General features: G+C 40.3%; 1 protein-coding gene across 9 annotated transcripts; it reads left to right on the forward strand.

Moving 5' to 3' along the window:
* MFF (mitochondrial fission factor) lies at nucleotides 1–24,115 on the forward strand. 9 transcript variants are annotated; one of them, XM_051626235.1, is made up of 10 exons: nucleotides 1–188; nucleotides 4,695–4,912; nucleotides 5,813–5,982; nucleotides 6,868–6,956; nucleotides 10,881–10,955; nucleotides 14,460–14,618; nucleotides 17,041–17,058; nucleotides 20,275–20,337; nucleotides 22,848–22,932; nucleotides 23,293–24,115. In XM_051626235.1, the coding sequence occupies exons 2-10, from the start codon at nucleotides 4,696–4,698 to the stop codon at nucleotides 23,422–23,424; spliced, it is 1,008 nt and encodes a 335-aa protein (XP_051482195.1). In that variant the 5' UTR covers nucleotides 1–188; nucleotide 4,695; the 3' UTR covers nucleotides 23,425–24,115. The 9 variants fall into 9 exon arrangements, with proteins under 9 accessions (XP_051482195.1, XP_051482198.1, XP_051482199.1 ...); XM_051626237.1 differs by lacking the exon at nucleotides 1–188 and adding an exon at nucleotides 1,545–1,566; XM_051626236.1 differs by lacking the exon at nucleotides 1–188 and adding an exon at nucleotides 3,598–3,691.
* Nucleotides 24,116–24,263: the final 148 nt, after the last annotated feature.

Here is a 24,263-nt window from a genome sequence, read left to right on the forward strand (position 1 = left end):
GCGCAGTCCCGGCCCGGCCGCCCGTACGGGGTCCCGGCGGGGACACGGGCCCGTTCCCTGAGCCGCACCGGAGGTCAGCGTCCCGCCCCGCCCCGCCCGCGGGAGGCAGCGCCGGGACCGGAGCGCGGCAGGAGCGGCCCTGCCGGTGCGCTGCAGAGGGGCTGGCGGCCGCCTCACTGCCGCTCGGGGTGAGTACGGGCTGCCGGGCCCGGCGGCGGCGTCTCCGCGCTGTCCTGAGGGGGCTCAGCCTGGTCGCGGGGAGCCCCGGCTGCCGGGAGCGAGCCTGTCGCCGGCCCCTCAGCCCGAGAGCCCCTCAGCGTGTGCCCCCCTGGCCGTGTGTCCCTCAGCCCTGCCTGGCCCCCCGCGCAGGGCCCAGCCCCGCTTGCCTTCCCCTCGCCCCCACGTCGGGTCCCCCCGGGCGCTCCTGCCGCCGCCCCGGCCTGCCCTGCCCTGCCCGCCCCGGCCTGCCCTGCCCTGCCCTGCCCTGCCCTGCCCTGCCCTGCCCTGCCCTGCCCTGCCCGCCCCGGCCTGCCCTGCCCTGCCCTGCCCTGCCCTGCCCTGCCCTGCCCTGCCCTGCCCTGCCCTGCCCTGCCCGCCCCGCGCTCCTGGAGGCGTTTCAGGAGCGGGAGCGCCCGTAACCGCCCCGGGGCCGCGGCGGGCCCGGCGCTGGGCCCGTGTCGTGCGGGCCCGACCCTTGACGGGGCTGGGGGGACACTCGGGGCGGTCGCAAGTGCCAGGGAGCGGGACGAGGCCCCTCCGCGCCCCTGGCCCCGGCTCCTTTCTCGTTCTCCTGGCATCGGCCGGCTGGGGCTGCTGCCAAGCGCTGCTGCCGCTGCCGCAGCGCCCTGAGTGTCCGGGGTGTTTCAGATAAAGGGTGGTCAGTCTGTGAAAACGGTTCTTCCTTCTGACATTTCCAGTATTTTTTTATGTCATCCTTGTGCTTAGGAGAGGAGGTAATGTGTTTTGGAAGTTCAGCACGTGTAACTGTACCATGCAGAGCAGCTTCCAGCATTTAGCCTACCCTAGCTCTCCTTTCCCTCAAATTGTTCTGTTAGTGCCTTGTTCTTTCTTAGCCTCTGGTCCCGATTGCCTCTGTGGTGTGTTTTGACAGCTTTGGGGTCCCATAAGAGGGTCCTTTGGGTCCTATAATATATGTCCTTAACTTTGCTCTAAGTCCTTCTCTTCCCTGTTTACTTGGCAAAGGGTATCTAGGCACTTGCCAAAGGAGCACTGTGTGGTTGGTGCACACTGGGACGGACTAGCTGCAAAGCAGCTGCCTCGGGAACAAACCAAAATGTAGCCAGAGAAGTTACAGTTCTCTTGGCATAGGCTGAAAACCCTGCTGTGCTCTGGGTGCTGGCATAGCTCTGCTGTTCCCAGGACTGCTCTGCATCTCAGATCAGCTCCGACATCCACCCTGTGTGTTAAACTCCTGGTGGCAGCACAGATATGGCCAGTGTCTGATTATTGCCAGAATGCTGATAAAAAGGCACTCTTCAGATTCAGGTGCATTGCTTCCTACCTGTCTCTCCTGTTGCCATTCCTGTTTAGGAGAGGGAGAAGGAGGTACCCTATGTCTTTGAACGCATATAATGCACCTTGTATAACTTCTCTTGCTGTCTCTTCCCTTTCCTTCTCTGGATTTTTCCTTCCTTTCTCTCTTTTGTTAAATGCCATGGATGCTCACTTGTGCTTCAGCTGGATTCTGTCCTTTATTTCTCCCATGTTAGTAATTGTACATTTATTGTCTCATCATTCTCGACTTCTATTCTCATGCCTTTTTAAGAGCTACTTAGTTCTGTAAAGATCAATTTTAAAATCCTCCTTCTCCCTTATTTATTATTAATGTCTTCTGTAAAATGTTTTGAGTAACAAGAACATTACGGAAAATATAACTTTGATTTCTGTTCTCTTTGGATAGTTGAGGGTTTTGTTAACAAGCTCCATTTAAATATTTGAAGTTTTCTCTTGCTGAAAGCTCACTGTTTCTTGTTTTACGGTTCTCTCGTAAAATGGGGTAAAAATTGAAACTACTTTCACAGAAAACACAATTAACAGTGACACAGTAGATGAGAAGTAGGCAAGAGTAGGAAGACATTGAGGTGTTGCATCTGTAGGTCCTTGGCAAGTACAGCTAAAGCCAGACAATGATATTTAGTTTATAAATAGTTTAAAAGGAGACTGTTCTAATGCTGTCCCTTCTGTGTGTGCTTTCCCTTACAGCTGGAAGGCAGTTGTTGTGCAGACTTAGGAACAAAGGCAATGCCATGCTTCAGGGAAGCTGTGGTGTAAACACTGCTGTAATGTAGTGATACTTGATTGCAAAAATTAGAGCCATACAGGCATTTCAAAATGAGAAAGTGAACAAGCAGTGAAACACCTTCTTTCAAGTCTTGTGAGCAATAATTGTTCTTTAAGCTGGTGCCATTCTGGGTACTTTAATTCTTAAATTCAGTCTCCTTATTGACATTTCTACTCCACTTAATTTGGAAATTCTTTACTGATTATACACCATGTTTTGAAATTAAAAGCTCTTTTTGGAATGTGGAAATTTCAGAAGACTGTGTACTTTTTTTAGGTTACTGGCTGATGTAGCCAGTGTCTTGCAAGAGGGACAGAGGGCTTGTGAGACCAAAGGGCAGGGACAAAAAAAACAACCAAGTAAAATCATAAGGATTTGGAAGTGGCAGAGCTGCTTAAGCACCTCTTGAACTCCTATAAATTGTTCATTTCTAATTAAATGGGTTGTTCCAGTTCCTTTCAGTTGATACATACAACAGTAAGAATTAATACAAGTAGATGATCTTTGCATTACTTCAGGTATTTCCTTTGTAATTATGTTTTTAAGGTTTACATAGAACAGTAACCTTCTTGCCTTCTACCTGACCCCAAGTTCTCCTACTGTGCTGCAGTAAGACTTTGAGATTAATGAGATTCTTTCATTTGATCCATGATGATTGTAAGTCCTCAAAATAACACTGAGGATCCCAAGATGGATTGCCAAGTGGATCACATCTTGAATATACTAAAAGTGTGCATTTTATGTAGTGTCACACAATCCAGATCCTTGTGTGCTTCTTTCTGTTGTCTGATGGTTATTATTAGTTCAAGGTTATATTTATGAATATGGGAAGTATTGCTTCTGTGTGGTGTGGGAGGGGTGGCTTGTGGTCCATCCCACCTGCCACGTTGATGTTCTGCACTGAGGTGTTTTGTTCAGAAAGTTCTGAGTGTTCAGCTTATTAAAGCACACACACAGCAACAGACTTGCTGCCAAAAATAATTCACTAATGTAGCTGCAGTTACAGTGGCACAGCCTGCCTTTTTGCTGGGACAGATTGCTTCAGGCAGGATACAACTTGCAGCAATACCACTGGAAGCTTTCTCTGCTAGAGTAAGCTCTGTTTCCCATTGGCAGGTTTGCTGGGATAACCATATTTACATACTGTGTGTTTACATATATGTACAGAAATATCTACTTCTCTCAATCCTAACCCTATAAACAACCCTTTTCTAAGTCTGAGCTGACAAGGCCCCCCTGCCATTGCCTCACAACCCTGTATTCCTTGCAGTTCACAGTTTTCTCTGGGAGCTTCTTTCCAGCCCTGCTCGAACTGCAGCTCCAGGATCTTTCTCTTAACTGAGCCCCCTAAGTCTGAGCCATCAACAAGGTCCACTACCCACTGCCCAGGTGAACAACTCCTCTCAGCCATCCGAGCTCTTGCCAGCCTACAGTTTCCATCAGCAGCTCCTTTCCAGCCCAGGAAGTGCAGCTCTGGAATTTCTTTTTCTCTCAGCCTTAAACCTAACTTCAAAAACACCCAGTTATTGGTGTTTGCCTTCTATGTGGCTCCCACCAATTGCTGTATTAGTAAGTTTCCCACAGCCCTGTTTCTAGGAAATTCCCTTATTTCTTCATATGAAGTCCCCCCCTTTCCTAGGAAAATTGATATATAAAATCTTGTAAACCCCCTTAAGTGTAAATAATGTCTTGTTCTATTTCTCCCCATCTAGTTTCTGTTCTGCAAAACTAAGATTTTCATTTACAGAAAAAATCAGAAGTGTGGAGTTGCTGGTGACTGGGAATGGGTTATGATCCTGGTAGATTTTCAAGCTGATTTGATAAGGAACTTTGTCCTTGTAAGATGGAGCGAGATCTGGGTGACTGACAGTCAGCAGGAGGCTGCTGCCCAAGCTGCACCTCTTTGCTTTTTCCCTACTTCAACATGCAGTTTTGTCAGGCCTCATCTGTTTTCTCAAGTACCGATACACTGGATCTGTGTAAATACAGATCCATATTTTGGACTTCTTACCAAGCCTGAATAGGTTTCCTACCAGTCCTACAATATTTTTTTGTTTGTTTGTGTGTATTTCTTTTTCTGCCAGCCCGTGCAGGGATGGTACGTGACATGCAGAATTTCTAGGGGTTTTGGTCACAGCTCAGTTTGAGGACCTTCCGTGCAGCTTTGAACGTTGCCTACAGCATCACTTTGTTCGTTGGTCACTCAGCTCTCAGCTCCTTGCTGAGCTCCTTCATTTCCTATGAATTTTATTGCACGATTTGTTTCCCTAAATAAGTCTGTTCAGTTTGGATCATCTACATCTGGCCTAGTAATCAGAACAAAGAGTTTCCTCTCTGCACTTTCTGCTGGTTTCCCGTATTGCTGTGCTAGCTTTTGGTTTCCTTCTGCCAGAATGAGTGGAGCTGCATTCCCGTCTCCTGCTGCCGAGATGGCAGAAATTAACCGGCTGCAGTATGAAATGGAATACACAGAAGGAATCAGTCAGCGCATGAGGGTCCCAGAAAAACTCAAAGTAGCTCCTCAAAATGCTGACCTTGACAAGGACATCCAAGAAGGATTTCCAAACGCCAGTGTAACGATGCAGGTTCCAGAGAGGATTGTAGTGGCAGGTATGTCTGCATCTCAATAGTAAGAAAAATAGGCAGAAATTGAAATTAATTCTCCAGATTTCTGGATGGACAAAAATATATATTGATATATATTTTTAAAAGAAAAAAAATATGAAAAATGATTTCTGGTTTTCAAACAGGTTTTGCTTATCAACTTTGACTTTAGGAAGTTTCTTAAACTCTGAAAATGTTTCAGGAATAGTTTTGGTATAACTTGTAGTGGAGACAGGTAGTAAATGAATTATGAAAAAAAACTTTAATTGCTGACTTTTCATCTTAGTAAATAATTTCTGGAGAAAAAAATAATGTTTATTGATTTATACCTGATGTTTCTTAATTAACTATAAGCTAAAGTAACTATAACAAGTTTCGGGGATATACAATATATTAGCCATGCAATATGTGTTTGATTGTAGTCAGAATGCTAATGATGTAAAGATCTGTCTATTGTGTGGATTCCATCTATATTTCTTCAGTATTTATGGTCATGGGCTTTGCAGTGACAGACCTGGAACTGCTGAAGGCCTTAAAATTTGCAATATGTGTGACATGCATATATTCTATTCTTTGAAAGAATGACATTTTCACATCCCCTGTCACTATATTTCTAAAGAAATACACCTTTAATAGGACTGTGTCTTGAGATTGAGTGCCCTCACGTTGATGTTGCTCAGAGTAACTCAGGATCATTGTTCTTTGAGAAACTGCTCAAAGAAGTGTCAATTTGTGTAGCCTTATGGACATCTTTAACCAGAATTGTTACCATACAAGCCCTGTTAAAGAAAGATACATGTAATTATTTGGCATGGAAGGGGAAGTAATTGATGTCATGTCTTTTTGAACTCTAGCCCTCAGGCCTCAGAACAGCTTGCTTTCTATTGACAACTGATGTTCTTGCAGGTAATAGTGAAGACATTCCATTTTCCAGACCACCAGACCTTGACCTTCAGTCTACTCCATTCAAACCACTGGCATTGAAAACTCCTCCCCGTGTTATTTCTCTTAGTGATCGACCGCTAGATTTTTTGGACCTAGAAAAACCTCCACAGCAGACACCTCAAAATGAAGAGGCTAGTATTTGTTTTGGTTTTTCCTTAGTTGAAAAGCATTCCACTAAAGGAAGTGAAATGACCAGTGATTTCTCTTTCTCTGTGGTGCAGATCTACTTGGTGCTAACAAAAGTTGGGAAAATATAAACATATTTTTATTAGCACTGTAGTAGTTCTAATTATGACTGAAGTTGCACACGTTAAGTGGCAGATGGCTGGGGGCTGGCACACTCAGGAAGCTTACACAGTACTTACAAAAATAAAGTCATAATTAGAAGTACTCGAAATACCTTTAACAAAAAAAAATCCTTTAATTAAAGAGAAAGCTGCAAAAAAATTTTTAACTTGCAAGTTATCAGAAAACAAACTAAACTGAGATTCCTTTAACATGTATAGCTAACCTTTGGAATTAATGGCCAGCTGATATAACAGCACACAGAATTAGTGAGTTTTAACAAAATGCTGAAAACCAGCTTAAAAGAACATTACAACGTTGCCATCCAGGTGGATGGTCTGTGATTGACTTCTTAAAAACTGCAAAATATTTATGAAGCTGCATATTCTATAGACTCATAAAATCCTGTAGAAGTACATGTAACTCTGGTGATAGAAAGTAATATTAAACCTAGTATTACTTTCTTGCATATTCAAAATGCTGTTTGTTCATATTTTGGCATCAGATCATATGGATCAACAATGACAGGATTGCAGTAGGACTGGACTCTGGTTTTACATGTACCAGCATCAGATTCTGTCATCAGTTGTTTTCCTCCTAATCACTGTGAAACCCATGAAATGTGCCTTTGTACCTGAGGGCAGATCTAAGCTGCTAATCTCCAATGCGAGTTATAAAGTCTTTCCTGGAATTCCCTGTCTTGAGCTCCTTCTTTCTCCCCTTTTGCACAGGTCCGTTCAGTGGGAAGACTGAAGAGAGAACGTTCCATGAGCGAAAACGCCACTCGCCAGAACGGGCAGCTGGCCCGAAATGATTCCATGTGAGTAGAGCAACAGGGTGCAGGGACACACCTACAGCTTTGTTACAAGTTTCCTTTATTCCTTAGCTCCTCCTCACTTTTGTATGTTGTGACAAGTACATAATTTTAAATATTAAAAGGCCAGCATTTTTCTTAATTTCTACACTTTTTGTTTAGTGAGGTGACTCATTTGTGAAGCATTTCCTTGCAGTGGGTGGGTGGGAATGTTTGTGGGTTCACGGTTGGTTTCAGTAGTTACTTCAGGACTGAGCTGGTATAATATTTTTTTTTTCTTCTTGACTTTTCAGGAAACTGAGCACCTTGTGCATAAAATTGTTGCCAGTTCTCTTGCTGTTGATATTATGTCATGATTTACAGTCTTAGACAAAAGAATATATGTATTTTTCATAAATATTGCAAGAAGTAATTTTTCTCTGGTGCCAAAGTACTTAGTGTATTGAAATCTGTGAGTGTGTATCTTAATCTTTTGAGACCAAAATGGCAAATGGCATTTAGAATTGGAAACTTCATCTGTCGATACCATCTGAGGTGGTGTTTCTTTTGGTGCTTTTGAAGACATACAGGTCTGCAAATTTCTATTAGCTATGGTACCCTTTGATTAATTACAGTTTAATCTTAGTGACAGCATCTTTCCACCTGGCAACAACTGTTTTTGCAATGTAATGCTTAAAAGTCATACATATAAGATCCATATACAGCTACCATAAAGAATACTTTCCCTTCTTGAAGGGATCTTAGATTTAAGACCTAGAGGACTGGGTACATCTGTCCCAATGTAGACTGCATAACATTATTGCTAAATCACCATAAGCTTCATCTTCAGTAACTGGAGGGAAATAAGTGCATGACCTACCTAGGATATACCTATTTTTAGTCTAAAATAGATCAAGTCAATTATGTCCTGGAACTGTCTGATTTCTTCTATTTACAGCAGGGACACAAGGAGGAGTACTATGTGTACTAGATATCTGTCTGTTAGTTTGTCTAAAAGTGGTCGACTGTACTCTGATGCATGTTTCAGACATGTTACAATTCTTCCCTTCTTCCAGATCTTCATGGCAATATTGTTGCATATCTTCCCATCTTACTTATTCAGGCTTCTGGTTCATACAAGCATTTATAGATTGCATGTGTCTAGGCACTCAAGTCTGTGGAGTTGTGTCTGTTCTCTGGGCTGGCAAAACCAGATTCACATCCATAACCTCCTGATAAGCTTGGTTTCCAAACGTTCTAGCGGCCCACTAAGAGCCCAAGTTCCCTGTGGTCTTGGTCATCCAGTTACATCCTGTTGGACCAGTCATACTAGACTTTAACTACTTGAGTGGTCTTCATTTGCCTCTCTGATAGTTTGCTCATAATGCACGCTGGAATAGATGGTCTTCATGTGGCGGAATCTGCTTGGGAAGTTTACCCACTTGATGTTACCAGCTCTGCTTTGTCTGTATTTTATGTATTGGACTTAAAGGAAAAAGAGATGGTATGTGAATTCTTGCAGTTTCCTGAAATCGCTTCATCCTTGCTTCCCAGGTTAGTCTTTTAAAAGTCAGGGGTTGTTTCTGCCCAGCCAGCCATCTGAGAAACTGGCAACATCAGCTCTGAGTGATATATCCAGTTGCTGTTAGATTTCTCTCCTCGGTTTGGAATTCTTGAATCCAAAAATCGTAAATCTGTAAAACTCACTTGTGTGCTTTTCTCAGTAGCTATATACAGAATTACTGGTTTTTAGATGGTCAGAATACGATTTGCTGTCACAGTTTATTGATCTACTAGCAGTCCTTCAGAGGCTTAGCAATAGAGTGCAAACTTGGAGTCCTGTAAATTGAAATATGGACATGAGAAGGATACAGTCAGTCAACATATAACTGGTAGCTTGCATGACTCAGTTTACAATTTACAAGAACCAGGAAATTATAACACATCTAGAGATTAGTTTTCCTCTCTTGATGCCCATGCTGGTGCCTGCATAATGTCTGTCAAATAAACCAAACTTTTAAAGCCTAGCAGTTTCCAATGTGAGTGTCTTGTAAGAAAATTTTATAAACTTTAGATCGATCCAGCATGTGTTCTCTTTTGTTTGTCTGAAAAACAGCAGCTAGCTAATACTGATCCTGCTGTATATTTGCTCTCTGCTGCCCATGTGGTAGGAGCTCTCCTCCTTCACTGCAGCATTCCACACTTGCTGACCTGCAGACAGTGTGTTTTAGTTGGAACTTAATTTGTCACTTGCCCTCTCAAGTACTTGTTTTCTTATGGCAGAAGTTATGCTGTACCTAATGTGTAGATCATCTGCTTTGAAATCATTGAGGTTCCTAGAAATTGCGTATTTTGTTGTCAACTATGCTTGTTGGTGGATCGGTGTGATCCAGAAAAAGAAACCACTTAGAACATGTTGTGACATTCTCAAGTAGTGCTGAGACTGGCATTTCTCCCTCATCCAGGTTTTGCCAACCTCCAAGTGGAGAATGTGACTATGTACCTGGCTAGCTCTCAGGAGAGTATTCTGTGAATTCAGATTATGAAAACATCATGTTCAAGGTGGAACTTGTATGGCTCCCACAAATGCAGCAATGCCAAGTGAAAAAGGTGTCTCTTGGCTCCTGTTTCCTCATAGTTTAGGCCCACAGGACATATTCTGTGAATTGAAAAAAAAATTTGCAAGTTTCATGTAAATAAAACTGGAAGTAACAATTCAACAAACAGAACTGATAAGGTGCCATTCTGTTTTCCCTGTGGTAGCTACAAAGCTACCCATGTAGAAATGTTATTGTATAACTCCAAGTATGCAATACAAGCAAACAAACCTTCTTGATGTAAATTATGCTACCTCAGATGGTACTGAGTATCACCCAGCTCAGAGAGCTATTATTTATATTAGAGGTTTGTGGTAAAGGTGGTTAATGTCTTTAAAGTTTAGCTTCCTTGTTGATAAATTACACCATTTAAGTAAATAAATTCTACTACAAATGTATTATTTGCACTACAGAAAACATTGAATACCTGTTACCTCATTTATATCATGCTGAAATTTCTTTACTACCTAGAAACATTTTTCCCAGTGGTACGAAGACACAAGAAACCAGCTGTTCCTAAGCTTTTTGTTTCCAGTGTTATTGGATGAAAAAAAAAATCTTTGTTCTAATTACTGTAATGATACATTTCTGCTCCATCAAAAGTGTCTTGACTTGTAAGTTCATATCATGTTTAAGTAGTTCCACAGTACCAAATACTCTGGTGCTTTAACTTGACAAAGATAATCTCTTTATTCCTGTGCTTGTGTGAGTCTGGTTCACAACTTAAAATTGGAAAGAGACTTCACATTTTACTTAAATATTTAATTCCTACACAAAAAATACTTTTAAATGTTTTTTAAAGTCCTGTTTCTCTTACCTCCTTGATTCAACTTCCTGATTGATAGACATAATAGTCTACTCAGATGCTGTGATAAGGAGTGTCACATGGAGTACTGCCTTTTAAAAACCTTTGTTTTCTGAATAGGGCTATAATACTCAGGTTTTAATCTGGGACACTTTTGTCCTCTTTGGATAAAATGTTCCAGTGTGCTGCAAAAAATGGCAATGCTTGACCTACAAAGTGGCAAAATTAAACTCTTTGGAATAGATTGTCAGATTGAAGTGAAAAGAGTTGGCTGGGCTCCCCATCACAGTGTTCTCTGCATGGTACAAATATTTGTTTCTTTTCTGTTGTTTTTCTCTTCTTATCCAGCTGCATGCAGAGACAATTCCAAGGATTTGTTGGGATTTACTACAGCCAGTAATTCTCAATTTTTTAAAAAAAAACCTGAGACTAACAAGTAGACACCTGCTTGTACAATAACTATTTGTGTAGTAATAATGACAGCTCCATAAATTACAATCCCTCTATTTATAAGGATGCTTACTTAAGAGATCACAATTATTATTCAAGGTGGCACAGATCAGATACTGTCCCAAGAAATAAAATGCCACGGTTCCAGTCACCTCTTTCGACTAAGGATTGCACGTAAGCCCAAATGTTACCCAGTACATGAAAATCAAGTGTGTGTTTAATTATGTGGCTCTCTGCAATACTAATTTTCTGACTAAGTATCTGTAGTTTAGAGTATAAAATTTGAAACAGCCTTTGCTGCACCAACTGTGTGGTTTCTAACTTTGCTTCAGGGTTTCTCAAACTTTGCCAAATCATTTCCCTGTGTAATGAACATGGGGAAGAGCACCTGGCAACAAAAAGAAAGGGACAGCTTCAACTAAGAACCAATTTGTAAAGAAAAATTTAATTTCAAAATAGCTTTTTTTTGTTTGATTCTTTGTTCTTTGGATGAATTTAAGCCGAAGAGAAAGAAAACTTTTTGTTGGCATTGCCAGCCAGCGTTGAACACCAGGATTCCACTTCTGCATCAGAAGTCAACAAACCACCAAGAGTGCATGAAAAATGGGACAGGGTTAATTTTTTTCTCCAGACTTTCCCTTAAAAAACACATCTCTCTAGAGAGTTCAGTTTCACAGTTTGAGAAATTCTGTTCTTCATGCAAGTCATGGGGGAAAAGATGATGGTGTGCATGCGTCTAATGAGAATGCTGTCTGTTTATGTGGTTAAATTTAAATTAACCTTAATTAAATATGTTTATCTCTCATTTGATACTTCCAGAACTAAGCCAGAGAAATATCTGATATAAACCCTGCATATATAAAAGATGTTTTGAGGAAGTCTAGGGGAGATTCCTGCTAAGCTAAAAATCTGCCTTATAATAGAATGTTACTGTGCTCTTCCATAGTAATTTCTGTAATTCCAGACTGTTTATTTTGGTTCCAGACTCTGGAACTGATTGGTGCTTGTAACCAGGGAGTGCAAAAATAAGTGGCTGGGTCCGTATATAAGAATTATTTGAGAAATTTGAAACAAAATTACACCTAGGATTATGACCATTTAACTACAAATGGAGAAGGGGCATGGCCTCAATGTTTGATAAGTAGTCATACTGAACATTAGAAAATTTTTCTTACATTGTAGATTTTTTTGAAAAGTCATCTTGGCTGATTTGATATCAGGTATTTGCTTCATAATATTTTTTTTCTGTGGCCTTTAACATTGTCCAAAGGACCACCACATGTTTACAGAACAATACTTTTGGATCCTGAAAAATACGGCTTGTTTCCTTTCTTTTTCCTTCCTCCCCCCCAAAAAATGTTTCTTAATTCTGATATTTGAGCCCTTCCTAGAATTAGTCTCACTTTAAGGCAGAAAGGAAGAGAGAAGTCTCTGTCAAACTATGTGCTTTAGAAGGACAGTGAAATTAGCAATAGCTTTTATGGGAGTACTTTGGGTAATTTCATGTAGCTATACAGTTCAGCTCATATCCAGGAGCAAATAAATTTAAATAATCTCTTAACTAAATAATTTAAGAAGCTAAATATTCTAATAAGTAAGAAATAAATATCTTAAAATGAATGAATTAAGCTCTTGAAACTGCCTTTTCTTACAAGCCATCTACAGAACAATGACCCTTTAGTATAGGAACTAGACCATGGGGTTCAGAATTACCTATTCTGGAATCCACCTTGATTTTTCCTTATTATTTACACTTTCCCTGTAATCAGCAAATGTAAATTTCTTGTAGATAATATTGTGCAGTTTTAGTTAAGTAGTTCTTAGGGATTTATTTTTTAAGTATCTACAGAAGACATTGCATACAAATACCATTACTGTGGTATTTACAGTAAGGCCATTCTGGAAAATAGGAATTTGACAAGATCTTCTAGTTTGCAATATGTCTAAATTCTGTTTGTTACCTGTTGTTTTGTTTTTTCTTCAGCTGTCTTTCAACCTGTTCTATAAATCTCTGAAATTATAAACAGGATGAGTTCAAGCCTTCAGCTCTTCCCTCATTTTCCTCAAGACAGCGAATCCACAAAGGAGTAGAAATTCTTATAAATTCCCTTTAGTGGCAGTTTTTCCATACCTGCCTCTGCTTGATACTTTTCTAGTGAATATTGGCATTTCCAATGCAATTCAAGAGTGAAATGTGTGGATGTAACCACTACCCTTGTTTGCAAAGTAGAAGTCATCATAAATATAAAATAAAGATGGATTCTACAAGTCTTGGAGAGCAATGAAAGCTGTGAAGAAGCAAAGTAGATGTTTATTGATGTCTCCTTCTCCTTTTTCCTTTCTCTTGTCCAAATGTACTCACCAGTAGCATTAAAAGATACTTGCAGTTTAGGTAATAAATAAAAAACAGTTTCTGTCAAGCACCAGCCACTGGTGTCCCTGCATGTCCCTTGAAGCACTGGATGGCTGAACTCTGCTGTGGGTGAAGTGATATCCCTGTACTGTGCTTTGTATCTGTCTTTTCCATTGAATTTTCTTTTTTACTCTGTTTTGTGATCTTGGTGTCAGCCAGCTGCAGAGCAACTCTATGAAAAATAAGAATATCCATAGAATTATAACCCATCTAGAGATTATCCACATATCAAACCAGCCTCCAAGCACTCAGCTGCTAATGTTTTGCTTAATTTCTTCAAAATGCCAAAAGTGGAATGATTAGCATTTTGACTCCAAAAAAAGCACAAGCAGCAGGATCAAAGGACATGTCTTGAATCATGGATACTAATCTTGGAATAAAATCTATCCCAAGCCTTAAAGGGTACAGTGACTTGCACTTCATTTTGCATTTAATTACAATTAAGTTAACATTAATTAAATCCTATTAAAACAAACAAACAAACAAAAAACCAACCAAACAGCTCACCTTTAAAGTTTCCTGATTTTGAAATAAATAAAAATATCTTGATGTGTGAAGGACAATGGATAGTCAGGCTGGATGTGAAGGAACACAAGAAAACCAAAGGCAGTTTATCAAAACTAATTTTCTTTCTGATAGAGGTGAGGTTTGTATAATGCAAATGGTCATGTTTGAATTTCAGTCCTGTGTATTTTAAATACAACTTTTGCATCATACTAAAAAAACTCAGATAATGAGATTTCTTGTCACTGGGATATGAATTTGTGCTTTTTTTGAAATTTCTTGCCTTTAAACTTTGTCTATGTACACATGAAAATACTGTCTTCATCTCAAGTCACAGCTGAAGAGTAATTTTTATTTAAGAAGTTCTGTGTGAGCTTCTCTTTATGGAAAAGACTTGTGTTTTGAAAGGAGATTATGGGTAGGATTTTTTTTTTTAAATGCTGATGCTCGTAAGAAGACTTTTCTCATTTATGTCAGTGAGGACATGAATACTGACTTCAACAGGTACAGATATAGCTGGATAAGGACTTTCTAAACTAACTTGTATAACAGACCAAAACTGTGGCCTTGTGTTATGACTTATGTTTGTTTCTGAAGAACACAGTACTAGAATTCGGGAGTGTTACCTTATAGTGGTGGGAGAAGGGTAAACCAAAAGCAAGTAATAAGCATTTTGGAATGGGGTCTATCTGAAAAGGTGTTTCTAATTTAAAATCTGACTGTAGTATTTCTCTCTTCATTTACTGTGCTTATACGAACAGTGTTACACCATCACTGCACCAGGCTCGTGTCTGTCCTCCCAATATGTTACCTGAAGATGGAACTAATCTTTACTCTGCTCGTGGCATTTTGTCGTTTATCCAGTCTTCCACTCGTAGGGCTTACCAGCAGGTCTTGGATGTGCTGGATGAAAACCGCAGGTGATTGGTTGTCACTGACTCTGCCAGCTTTTGCTGCCTTTTTTTGTTTGTTTGTTTGTTTGTTTTCTCCTTTTTTAGTGGAGTTTGATTTCTGTTCACAAAATAATGAGATGAAATTATTTGCTTTTGCTTTCCTTCGCTGTCACTATTCATAAGCAATTTAATTGTCCAAAATTCACATTTCGAAATGCTTCTGTTCCAGTCAAATGTGGCATTGTTTTGACTTCCCTCCAAGTAAAATCCCAAATGGGAAGTGTTAGTCTAGTCTGTTACTGCAAGGGATTTTGCTGTTCCCACATGGTCAGTGTTTTCTGCAATTAATACTTGATCCTGAGCCTGCAAATTTGTTAGCCTTGTCTTCTGCTTTTCTTTTGGTGAGCAATGGTGCAAATCAATAAGATCGGGTTGATGTTGTCATAAGGCATTAAAACAAACATGCAGATACAGGGCAGAATGTCATGCAAGGAACTGCAGACACTGCTTTTGATCAGGTGGCAAGACATTAGGCTGTTTCAGTTTATCTTTGGAATAGCTACCTCTGGTTGATGCATGGCTGATGGCAACCACTTTGCTGGATGCTGAGAGCAAGAAAGGCAATGTATACAGTGCTTGCTCCTCTGATTAATGCTGTCTCTGTTTTTATGCATAAGCTGATACTTTGAGAGGTAACGAGACAAAAACAAGCCTCCTGGCAATCATTGCATAGTGTCTCTGTTCTCTTCAGTGGAGTTTTGCCCACTGGATGTATCCTTGGACTGTTTTGATTTGGCACTTAAAAGTGTTACAAGAGTGGCGTGTTTAACACTATAGGAACATTTATAAAGACTAATACTGGCAAGGTTAATTTACCAAAAGCAATTTTCATTTTGATAGTATGCCAGCATGGAGGTTCAGGTAAAATCTGCACAGTTGTCTCTAGGGTAGGGCCAGCAGAGACCTCATGGGCTTGACAAGAGGTTGAATTAGAGGAGATAATTGGAGAGAACACTGGGAGGAGCTGCTCATTCCTCCTGCAGCCCTTCCATGTGGCTAGGAAGTTCTTTGTAATTTGCCATCTGCCTCTGGTTGCTAATATCCTAGCAGCACTCATAATATTTTGCAGTGTGAAGTTAAAGTTTATAGTTGTAGTTAAAGTTTATAGTTGTTTTGGTAATAAACATGACTATCAAGCCAATTTTACTGAGTGTCTGTACGTTTGCAGTCACTTTCCAAGCTGGTGCCTCCTGCAGCTCACCATGTTTGCTGACCAGACAGTATATAAATGTCCATTTTAACATTCCTGATTTGTACAGAACAGATTTGTACAGTCTTACTGGGCTTTGTGTTCTTAATCTGGAACTTTAAATAAATAAATAAGCTGCATAGTTCCCCTTGAAATTCTGCAGGTTGGGTGTTTGACTTAATACTGTGAAATTTCAGACTGTAGCTGTTAAGATTTTGATGCCTTTCAACAGTTGGAGAGCCATACCTTTTTTTTTTCCTTGTCACTATTAAAAATTAGATGGAATTCCATTTTTGTTAAATAAAATTAAAGCTCCCAGATAAGGACAGATTCTAGGAATTCAGGAATTGTGTGATTAATACCACTTACGGATACTGTGCCAAGTGTCCTTGTTAAATATAGACTGAAATTTTAGTCCTTTCCTTAGTCTGCATTGAAGCTAATGGATTTCATTCCTGGCTTCCCTTAGGCATGTTCTTGCTTACTTTCTCATGGATTCTGGAAAACATACACCTATGCACACATACACTTTCAACTTACTTCAATTCTCTGGAAATGACTAGGATTCTGAATACTTTTAACAGGTGCATTAATCTTCTTGGCTTGGGTTGATTTTTTAGATGCTCTTACTAACCTTCCTAAAAGAAAAGGGAAAACTGTTTCTAGTCACCTATGAACAAATAGATGTCAAAATAACGAGCTTTTCAATAGGGGAAAGTGTATTCTTTGTAGTTGGATGTTTAGATACCCACCATTACTCTACAGCTGGCATAGGAATGTGAAATTTGGATGATCCACTTGCATGATTGCAAAATACTGTTCATTTTAAATTGCTCAAAACCTGCACTCTGTTCTTTTGCTCTGTATAACGTGCTTTCTATACCAAAACCTTATGTATTTTAACATTCTATGCTTAATACAACAAGAAGTCTTTTAAAATTAACAAAATACAGCTGTCTCTTACTCAGTGGAAATATTTTTAACTTGTTTCATGGCTTGCTTTTTATTTATTTATTTATTTTTTTTACAAAATAATTTTCCAATCTACTAAAACTGCTGATGGTAAGTGTGGATTGTACTGCTGCAGATAATGAATTATGCCTGGTTTAGCTGGCACTGCTTGCATAATCAGTTATTTAAATGAGCAACAATTTAATGATCACTGTTTACACTGTCTGTTTACTCTTGCATTTCCTTCAGCATGGACAAGAACAATAGGTCAGTTGTGTTTTCCAGTTCTAACCACTTTTCTGTTTCAATTTCTGTCAAATGAGCATAGGGCCTATACCTAGTGTCTTTTAAAGACTAATCTTTTATGCCCTAGGCAAGAAAAAAAAAAACAGCCCTGCATGTAAGGAGATCTTTGATCTGTGAAATACAGGGGGAAAAAAGGCCATTTCCTAACTGAATAGAGTTGTGTTGAAATCTGTACTTAATCTGAGCTCTTGTCCAACCCTTGGCTCAACACCTTTTTATTTAGGAGAAAAAAAGTATGGAAATTTATTACTGTTTCCTTTTGTCAGGATAGTCCATTCTAAAAAGCGACTGTCCTTCTTAAATGGCAAACTTCACTCACATGATCTTACCCTGAGGTGTTAGGAGATCACTTTTTATATTGACCAAGTTAGTGATCTTTTTCATGGTAGAAATAAAATGGGACATGTGTTAAGACCATCGAAGAGGGCTACACATGACTTTGGATTGGATTGATGTAGTTCAGGAGAAAATTAAATGGGTCTGCAAGTGTGAAGGAGCCTGGGAAAAACCAGTAGCCTATTGCTTTGTTGAGGCAACTGCTTATAGTACTGAGACACCTGAGAAGAGCAGTTCCATCCAGTCATTGATTCTTCAGGGCACCAATCCTTTCTGTCCTTCAGAAGCTGAGCTGCTTACCTAGTTCACACCCAGAACATGTCCATCAAGTCCCAGTGCCCATTCTTAGAGCCTTTCTGAGATTTCCAGAGGTCTTTTAAAGTACAGTGAGAGATGAACATTGTTCCTGCTTCTGCTGGACCAAGAGAATTGCTGGCCTCAGTTCCCTGTGTGTGTGCACAGCAATGATGGAAGTTAGACCCAGGTACCTAGATTGTCCACACCTTGTTGTTTTCCTCCCCGACCACAAGCTGATGATAGCATCATTACTGTGGTGTTTCCGTGGTGTGCTCTGTTCTAAGCAGCAGAAGACAGACCAGATTCATTTGGTCATGGCCCTCCCACTGTAAACTGTATTACTGGGTCTACCCATCATGTTTCAGGCTGTGGCTGTATTTGCAACAAAGTTTTAAGTGTTGAATATAGGTGGCCTCAGAGTTATGGCTTCTTCTGATCCTGTGTTAATGTTTAGGATGGAATTGACAGAAGTAGCTAGAAAACACAAAGTTTTAATGTATTCTTACTCCTTTTTTTAAAGAAGACCATGTATTTACTAGCTTGACTCTATTATACTTCTGCATTCTCTATTTACCAAAAATCTTGCTGCTGATTTTGAGGTAAGATGATCCCTGATACAAGGCCCCTGTCATCTCTATAATGATTGGTTTGGTTGATCTATAAAACCAAGTAAACAAAAAGTGTGGAAGAGGCAGGGGAATATTCTGGTGATCCTTTTTGGGTCCACCTGTAAAGAAATAAAATTTGAACTTCAAAGAAAAGGAAGAATCAAATGCAGCTTCTTAACAGCCTGTCTGTGTTGGGAAGTGGGATTAAAGACTTGTCTTTAGATTAAGTTTCTGATTTGCACAGATCCCAGAGTGCTCTGCTTTTGTTCCTTGCTCAGCTACCTCCAAGCCTGTGGCTTTCCTTGGGAAGGGTAGTGTGGATTAGTTAGTATTGATTAGTTCTGGATCATCTGTAAAACTTTTTTGCCACAAAAGATCACAGCGACCAAGAGTTTAGAGAGCGTTTGACACCTGTTGTTCTCATGACACAAAATCCAAATGTTGCTGTCTTGTGTCAGATGGTGTGGGAAGTGCCTGCTGGTACTGCCAGGCTGGCTTCACCAACCTGCCAGTTCATTACAGGTGACTTATGGGTGCAGAGAAATTCTGTGACCTGTTCTGTAGCTGCTGTTTGCAGAGTTTCTTATGCTTTCTTGAAGTATTTAGTGCTAGCATCTGTCAGACAAGACTTTAGACTAGCTGAATTATATCTCTGATTAAAAAAATAGGAATTCCTTTTTTGGTAACTTTCTGCAAGACCTCATGCATTTAGGTAAGAATATTTTTTTCTTGTATGTATTGGGAGTGGGTGTTTCTGTTTTGTAAAACACATCACGCTGGCTTATCTTCTGTGACAGACAGAAGAACATTGTGTTTTGCATTTACAGAACTGATTAGAGTAGGAGCTGGTTCCAGGAAGTAGTGTACTGGGTAGCAGAGTTTGTGAAGACTCCTAGATCCTGGTCCTTTTAAATTATACTAGTGGTTGTGATATTTTCACACAGTTCTTGCTCATTTTCAGGTGTTCTCCCAGCCACCTCAGCACCAAGCCTCTGCCTCCTACACACACCTGCTGTAAAGATCTTCACACCTAGATTGTCTTTAATTTGATGTCCTGGAGTGTACATGGGTTCAATGCATGGTACAAGTACCTGCTGTTTGCATTGGGAACATGGAAAAAAAAATGGACAAATACTTCAGGCTCTCAAACAGTTTGTTCCACATCTTTGATGTGGATCACTCATGCCTGGTTACCTGAGGTACTGCAGGCACATGGTACCAGCTTTGTCAGAGGGTACTGCTGGTATTCGTGTCTTCTGTGAATTGGGACACAGTAACTTCTTATTGCAAAATTAATGTATAATACATAGTTGCAGCAACTTTAAAAAATCTCCCACCTGTTCTTCCTCTTGGCCTTGAAAAAAAAGGAAAAGAAATGGAAAGAGCAAGATTTTCAAGGATGTTCATAGAATCTCCCTGAAGCTTTTAGTCACTTCTTCCTGGAGAGATCTACCTCTCTGGACTATATGCAGTCCTTAGGCAGTCCAGGTTTTCTGAATTACATCTAGCATAGATTAATAAAAAAAAGTAAAAAATAAGTATGTGTAGATACTTTTTTTTCATTGCTGTTGGGTGGGGTTTTGGTTTTTGAGGGAATTTTTTTGGTTTTAGACTTGAAGTTTCCTATGGTTATTTTATAAGGTTGATAACCTCCCCCCAGATCTCTATTCCAACAGTTTGTCATCCAAAACTCTAGCTGTAGCATCACAAATTTGCCTGCATGTCTTAGCTGCATAAACATTCAGTGTTGATTGAATAAGAGAAACATGGAAAATGCAATTTAAAACAAAATAAATAGATGTTCTATTATATTGAATCATTATACAATACAGGTGGAAGTATTTTGATGTTCCTTTCTTCTGTGTGTTTTACCTCCTGTCTCGTTTGTCGTTTCCTGTTTTTGTCTCATCCTTTCTACCTGCAAAACCTGCTGTAGGCCAGTGTTACGTGGTGGGTCAGCTGCTACCACTTCCTCTAACCCTCATCATGACAACACCAGGTAAAGAGTACTTTTTTGTTAGTCATGATCTAGTAATTTACATTCTAAAAGTCAGACTTCAGTTCCACTATTTCTAGTGTCCTTATTTTAAAACACAGTGCTCATTTCTCTCCTGCCTCTCAACTCCTGAGATACTTTATTCCTCACCCATCCAAGTCACCTGCAAAGACCTCACTTGTCTAATGTATACCATGTGCTGCAGAGTTCTAGCTTGAAGTAGTATGTGAGGGGAGGCTCTAAATTACTTCAGCAGTATACTACAAGAGTTTTCTGCTTAGTAGTTAGTTTCACATTTGTATTGCTAGAAAAATGTGACTATCTACTACAAATTAAAAAATGGCTGTAGAGGAGACTCCTCAGAAGTCTCTTTGGCTTTCAGAGGACCTGCAGTAGTAAAGATAACTTGATATTGTGTGTGTGCAAAGCTTCAGACTTTTTCTAAAAGTAGAAATGTTCAAATTGCTTTATAATTAATCTTGGTTTATTTTAAAATAACTTGGCTGAGGTAGCAAAGTGAGCTTTACAGCACTGAGGAAATCAGAAAACAAGAGTTTCTGTCATTTTGATATTGCCCAAACAGAAAGAACTACAAGTAGTAAATAGCATAAATTTTAGGTAAGTGAATCTTTGAAGAATCTTTAGAATAAAGATTAATGACGGCCTTAATAAGAAAATATTTTTTCTAACAAAAGGAATTGAAAAGGAGTTACCAAAACTTTCTTTTGTGAACCATACTGTGATTTTAAAACAGCCATGACTCTGTTGACAGGCAATTGCTTACCTGAGTGTTCCCTTACTAAAAGCTGTTTTTATCCTGATCTCCCCTGGAGAAGGGTTCCCACTTCCTTTATTCCCTTCAACACAATAAAGCGCAGATCAAAATGTAATTAACATTTTATCTTTTATACGATATTGCTCAAGGATCTTACTGGTCACGAAGTCCAGACTAATGCAACTCTTGTCTTGAAATAAATTCTTATTTAGAAGCAATATATTAATTAACAGTGATACAGAGAAACTTCTGACAAGTTGTGAAGGGGGGAGCAAAAGAATGGGGATCTCACCTGAGCTGAGGGCATTTGGGCATTCTATAAATGTGTGACGGAAGTGATGAAAAAGCCTGGAGTGCAAAAGTAGTATCTGCACTTAAGTGCCTTCTGCAAGTTTCAGGAATTCTACTTGTATTCATGGTGGTCCAAGTTGGCCGTTAACTGTCACTAAATGCTAGACATTCTTTTAGGTGTAGTTTCTTGTCAATGTGGTAGCTGTGGTATTATTTTGTTCAATTCCTGAAGCTGTTTGCAGCAGTTGTTCATGTGTCCTAATGAGAGAGCAAGTCAAGGGGAACCAATACTGGAAACTGAGGTTTCAGGATAGGAAGTGAGAAACACAATGGTAGGTGCAGCATAGAATCATAGAATGGTTTGGTTTGGAAGGGACCCTAACGATCATCTAGTTCCAATGCTGCTGCCATGGTCAGGAACATCTCCCACTAGATTTCTCCAGTGTCTCACTACCCTCAAAGAATAATTTCTTCCTAATATCCAATCTAAGTCTACCCTCTTTTCAGCTTGAAACTGTTCCCCCTCTTCCTGTCACTACATGCCCTTGTAGTCCTTGCAGGCCCCCTTCAGGTACTGGAAGGTGTTCTAAGGTCTCCCCAGAGCTTTCTCTTCTCCAGGCTGAACAGCCCCAACTCTCTCAGCCTGTCTTCATAGGAGAGGTGCTCCAGCCCTCTGCACATCTTCATGGCCCCACTCTGGACTTGCTCCAGGACCTTCATGTCCTTCCTGTATTGGGGGCTACAGAACTGGACACAGTACTCTAGGTGAGGTCTCATGAGAACAGAGTAGAGGGAGAGAATCACCTCCCTTGACCTGCTGGCCATGCTGCTTTTGATGCAGCCTGGGGTAGAGTTGGCTTTCTGGGCTGCAAGCGCATGTTGAGCTTCTTGTCCTGCAACACCCCCAAGTTCTTCTCCTCAGGGCTGTTCTCAAGCCATTCTTGGCCCAGCTGATAACTGTGCTTGGGATTGCCCCAACCCACATGCAGGACCGTGCACCTGGCCCTGTTGAACTTCATACAGTTTGCACAGGCCCACCTGTTAAGGTCCCTCTGGATGTCATCAGGAACTATTTTTATCTCTTAGTTGTTGGAAAATAATCTGGTTAAGAGGTAGCATTCGAGTGACCATGACACATACTTAACGTTTACAAGTCATCTAGATGTGGTGCTTAGGGATGTGGCTCAGTGCTGAACCTGGTAGAGTAGGGTTAATTGTTGGACTCCAGGATCTTAAAGGTCTTTTCCAACCTAAGTGATTCTGTGATACGTGTTTGTGCTTTATTCCGTTAGGGCCCTGTTGAAGCAGACACTCTGTAAAAGCTTGAAAAAGGTTTCGTAATTTTTTTGGTGGTGACTGAAGAATTAGATCTACTAGAATGTTGATAAAATATGGTACTTAATCTTTTTGTGGGTGAAACAGCTAAGCTATCTCTTCTGTTTGATAGGTATGGTCTTTCCAACTTGGATACTACGCTCGAGGGAACACCAGATGACATGACAGTTGTAGATGCTGCTTCCTTAAGACGACAGGTATGTAAAGCATAGTAGTTAATACTAATAAAAAGCTGTAGTGGAAAAATGGGGGAGCAGGTTTTCTGTGTGGCTGCAAAGGTGTCCATAACAGGTATGGTGAGGGCTCCTCTCTGCAACCCTGCTGGACTGCCCTCACATATCCTGTGTTGTTCTGGGAATCCGGAGAGTCCGACTCATTTCTGTTCCTACTTACTAGGGACAGCAAGATCTGATCACTAGAGCTTGAAGATAGAATGTCAAATTACCAAGTGTTTAAAGTCCATCTGTCTGAAATAGTAATTTTATGTGGCTATTCAGAAGCTTCTAGAAACTCTGGCAACTTTTAAGGAAGTATTAAAAGGCTTCGTTTATTTTTAGATAATCAAACTGAATCGTCGTCTACAGCTTCTGGAAGAAGAGAACAAAGAGCGTGCTAAGAGGGAAATGATCATGTATTCCATCACTGTAGCTTTCTGGCTCCTCAATAGCTGGCTTTGGTTTCGGCGCTAGAGTCGGCTCTGGGAAGGATTGAATAGCTGAAACCACGAAACAATTTGCAAAATTCTTTGTTTCTGTTTCTGAATTGTATGCTGTTTTATAATTGGAACACCAGAAACATCCACCACAGGTAAAGGCTGTAGAATTGCAGTGTTAAAGGGACACCTTGTTCAGCTACAGTGCCGTTAGTAGATGTGCAGTGCCAGCACTTGCAGCGTCCTGCTTTGCATGCTTCAGTGTCAACACGGATCAGCTGACACCAAGTTTGCTTCCTGCAGTGTAAGGACAGTGATCTACAGGAATAACCACTGGTTTGTTGTGGTGGTGGGGACAGAACAAATGGGATGAGTTTGGGGAAAAAACATAAAGGAATAAAAAGTAGTTTTTATTGTTCTGTTGTTACATGCAATAAAACATGATTGCACTTGTTTTCCTTCATTCTGAGTAGGTTGAGGTGTGGCCGTATTCAAGGAGTGTGTCCTGTTTCATATGTTCCTTGTTTAAGTACATGTTCAGGTCAGCAAATAAAAGGTATTCTTTGCTAACATGCAGATTGTCCAGAGGTGTGTAATATGTATTTGTTTTTTAGCTTTAATTTTGCAGAAGTTTTTTCTATAAAACACATTTTTAAGCAAGTCAGTCTGTGAGTGATCAAAAGATGATGGAGTGCAAGTTACTTCTGTATTTAATAAAACTCTCTCTCTCTCAAAAAAAAAAAATCCCAAAGCGTTGTTTAATTTTAAGAAAATCTATTTGAGGCTTCATCGAGGCAATCGGTCTTTGAAGGAGGTGGTAGTGCCGGAGCGAGCCGGGCGTGAAAGAGCCGGGGCCGGCGCGTCCCAGGCTGCGCG

This window comes from Apus apus, chromosome 8 (assembly GCF_020740795.1).
Source record: "Apus apus isolate bApuApu2 chromosome 8, bApuApu2.pri.cur, whole genome shotgun sequence".
In the NCBI taxonomy this organism is placed as follows: Eukaryota; Metazoa; Chordata; class Aves; order Apodiformes; family Apodidae; genus Apus; species Apus apus.

What these genes read in the sequence shown, in the direction of transcription:
- MFF (XM_051626235.1), top strand. Translation starts at nt 4,696, where the DNA reads ATGAGTGGAGCTGCATTCCCGTCTCCTGCTGCCGAGATGGCAGAAATT. An exon ending in CTTTCGACTAAGGATTGCAC is followed by an intron (nt 10,956 to 14,459) that starts GTAAGCCCAAAT and finishes TTATACGAACAG; the next exon opens with TGTTACACCATCACTGCACC. An exon ending in CCTCATCATGACAACACCAG is followed by an intron (nt 20,338 to 22,847) that starts GTAAAGAGTACT and finishes TCTGTTTGATAG; the next exon opens with GTATGGTCTTTCCAACTTGG.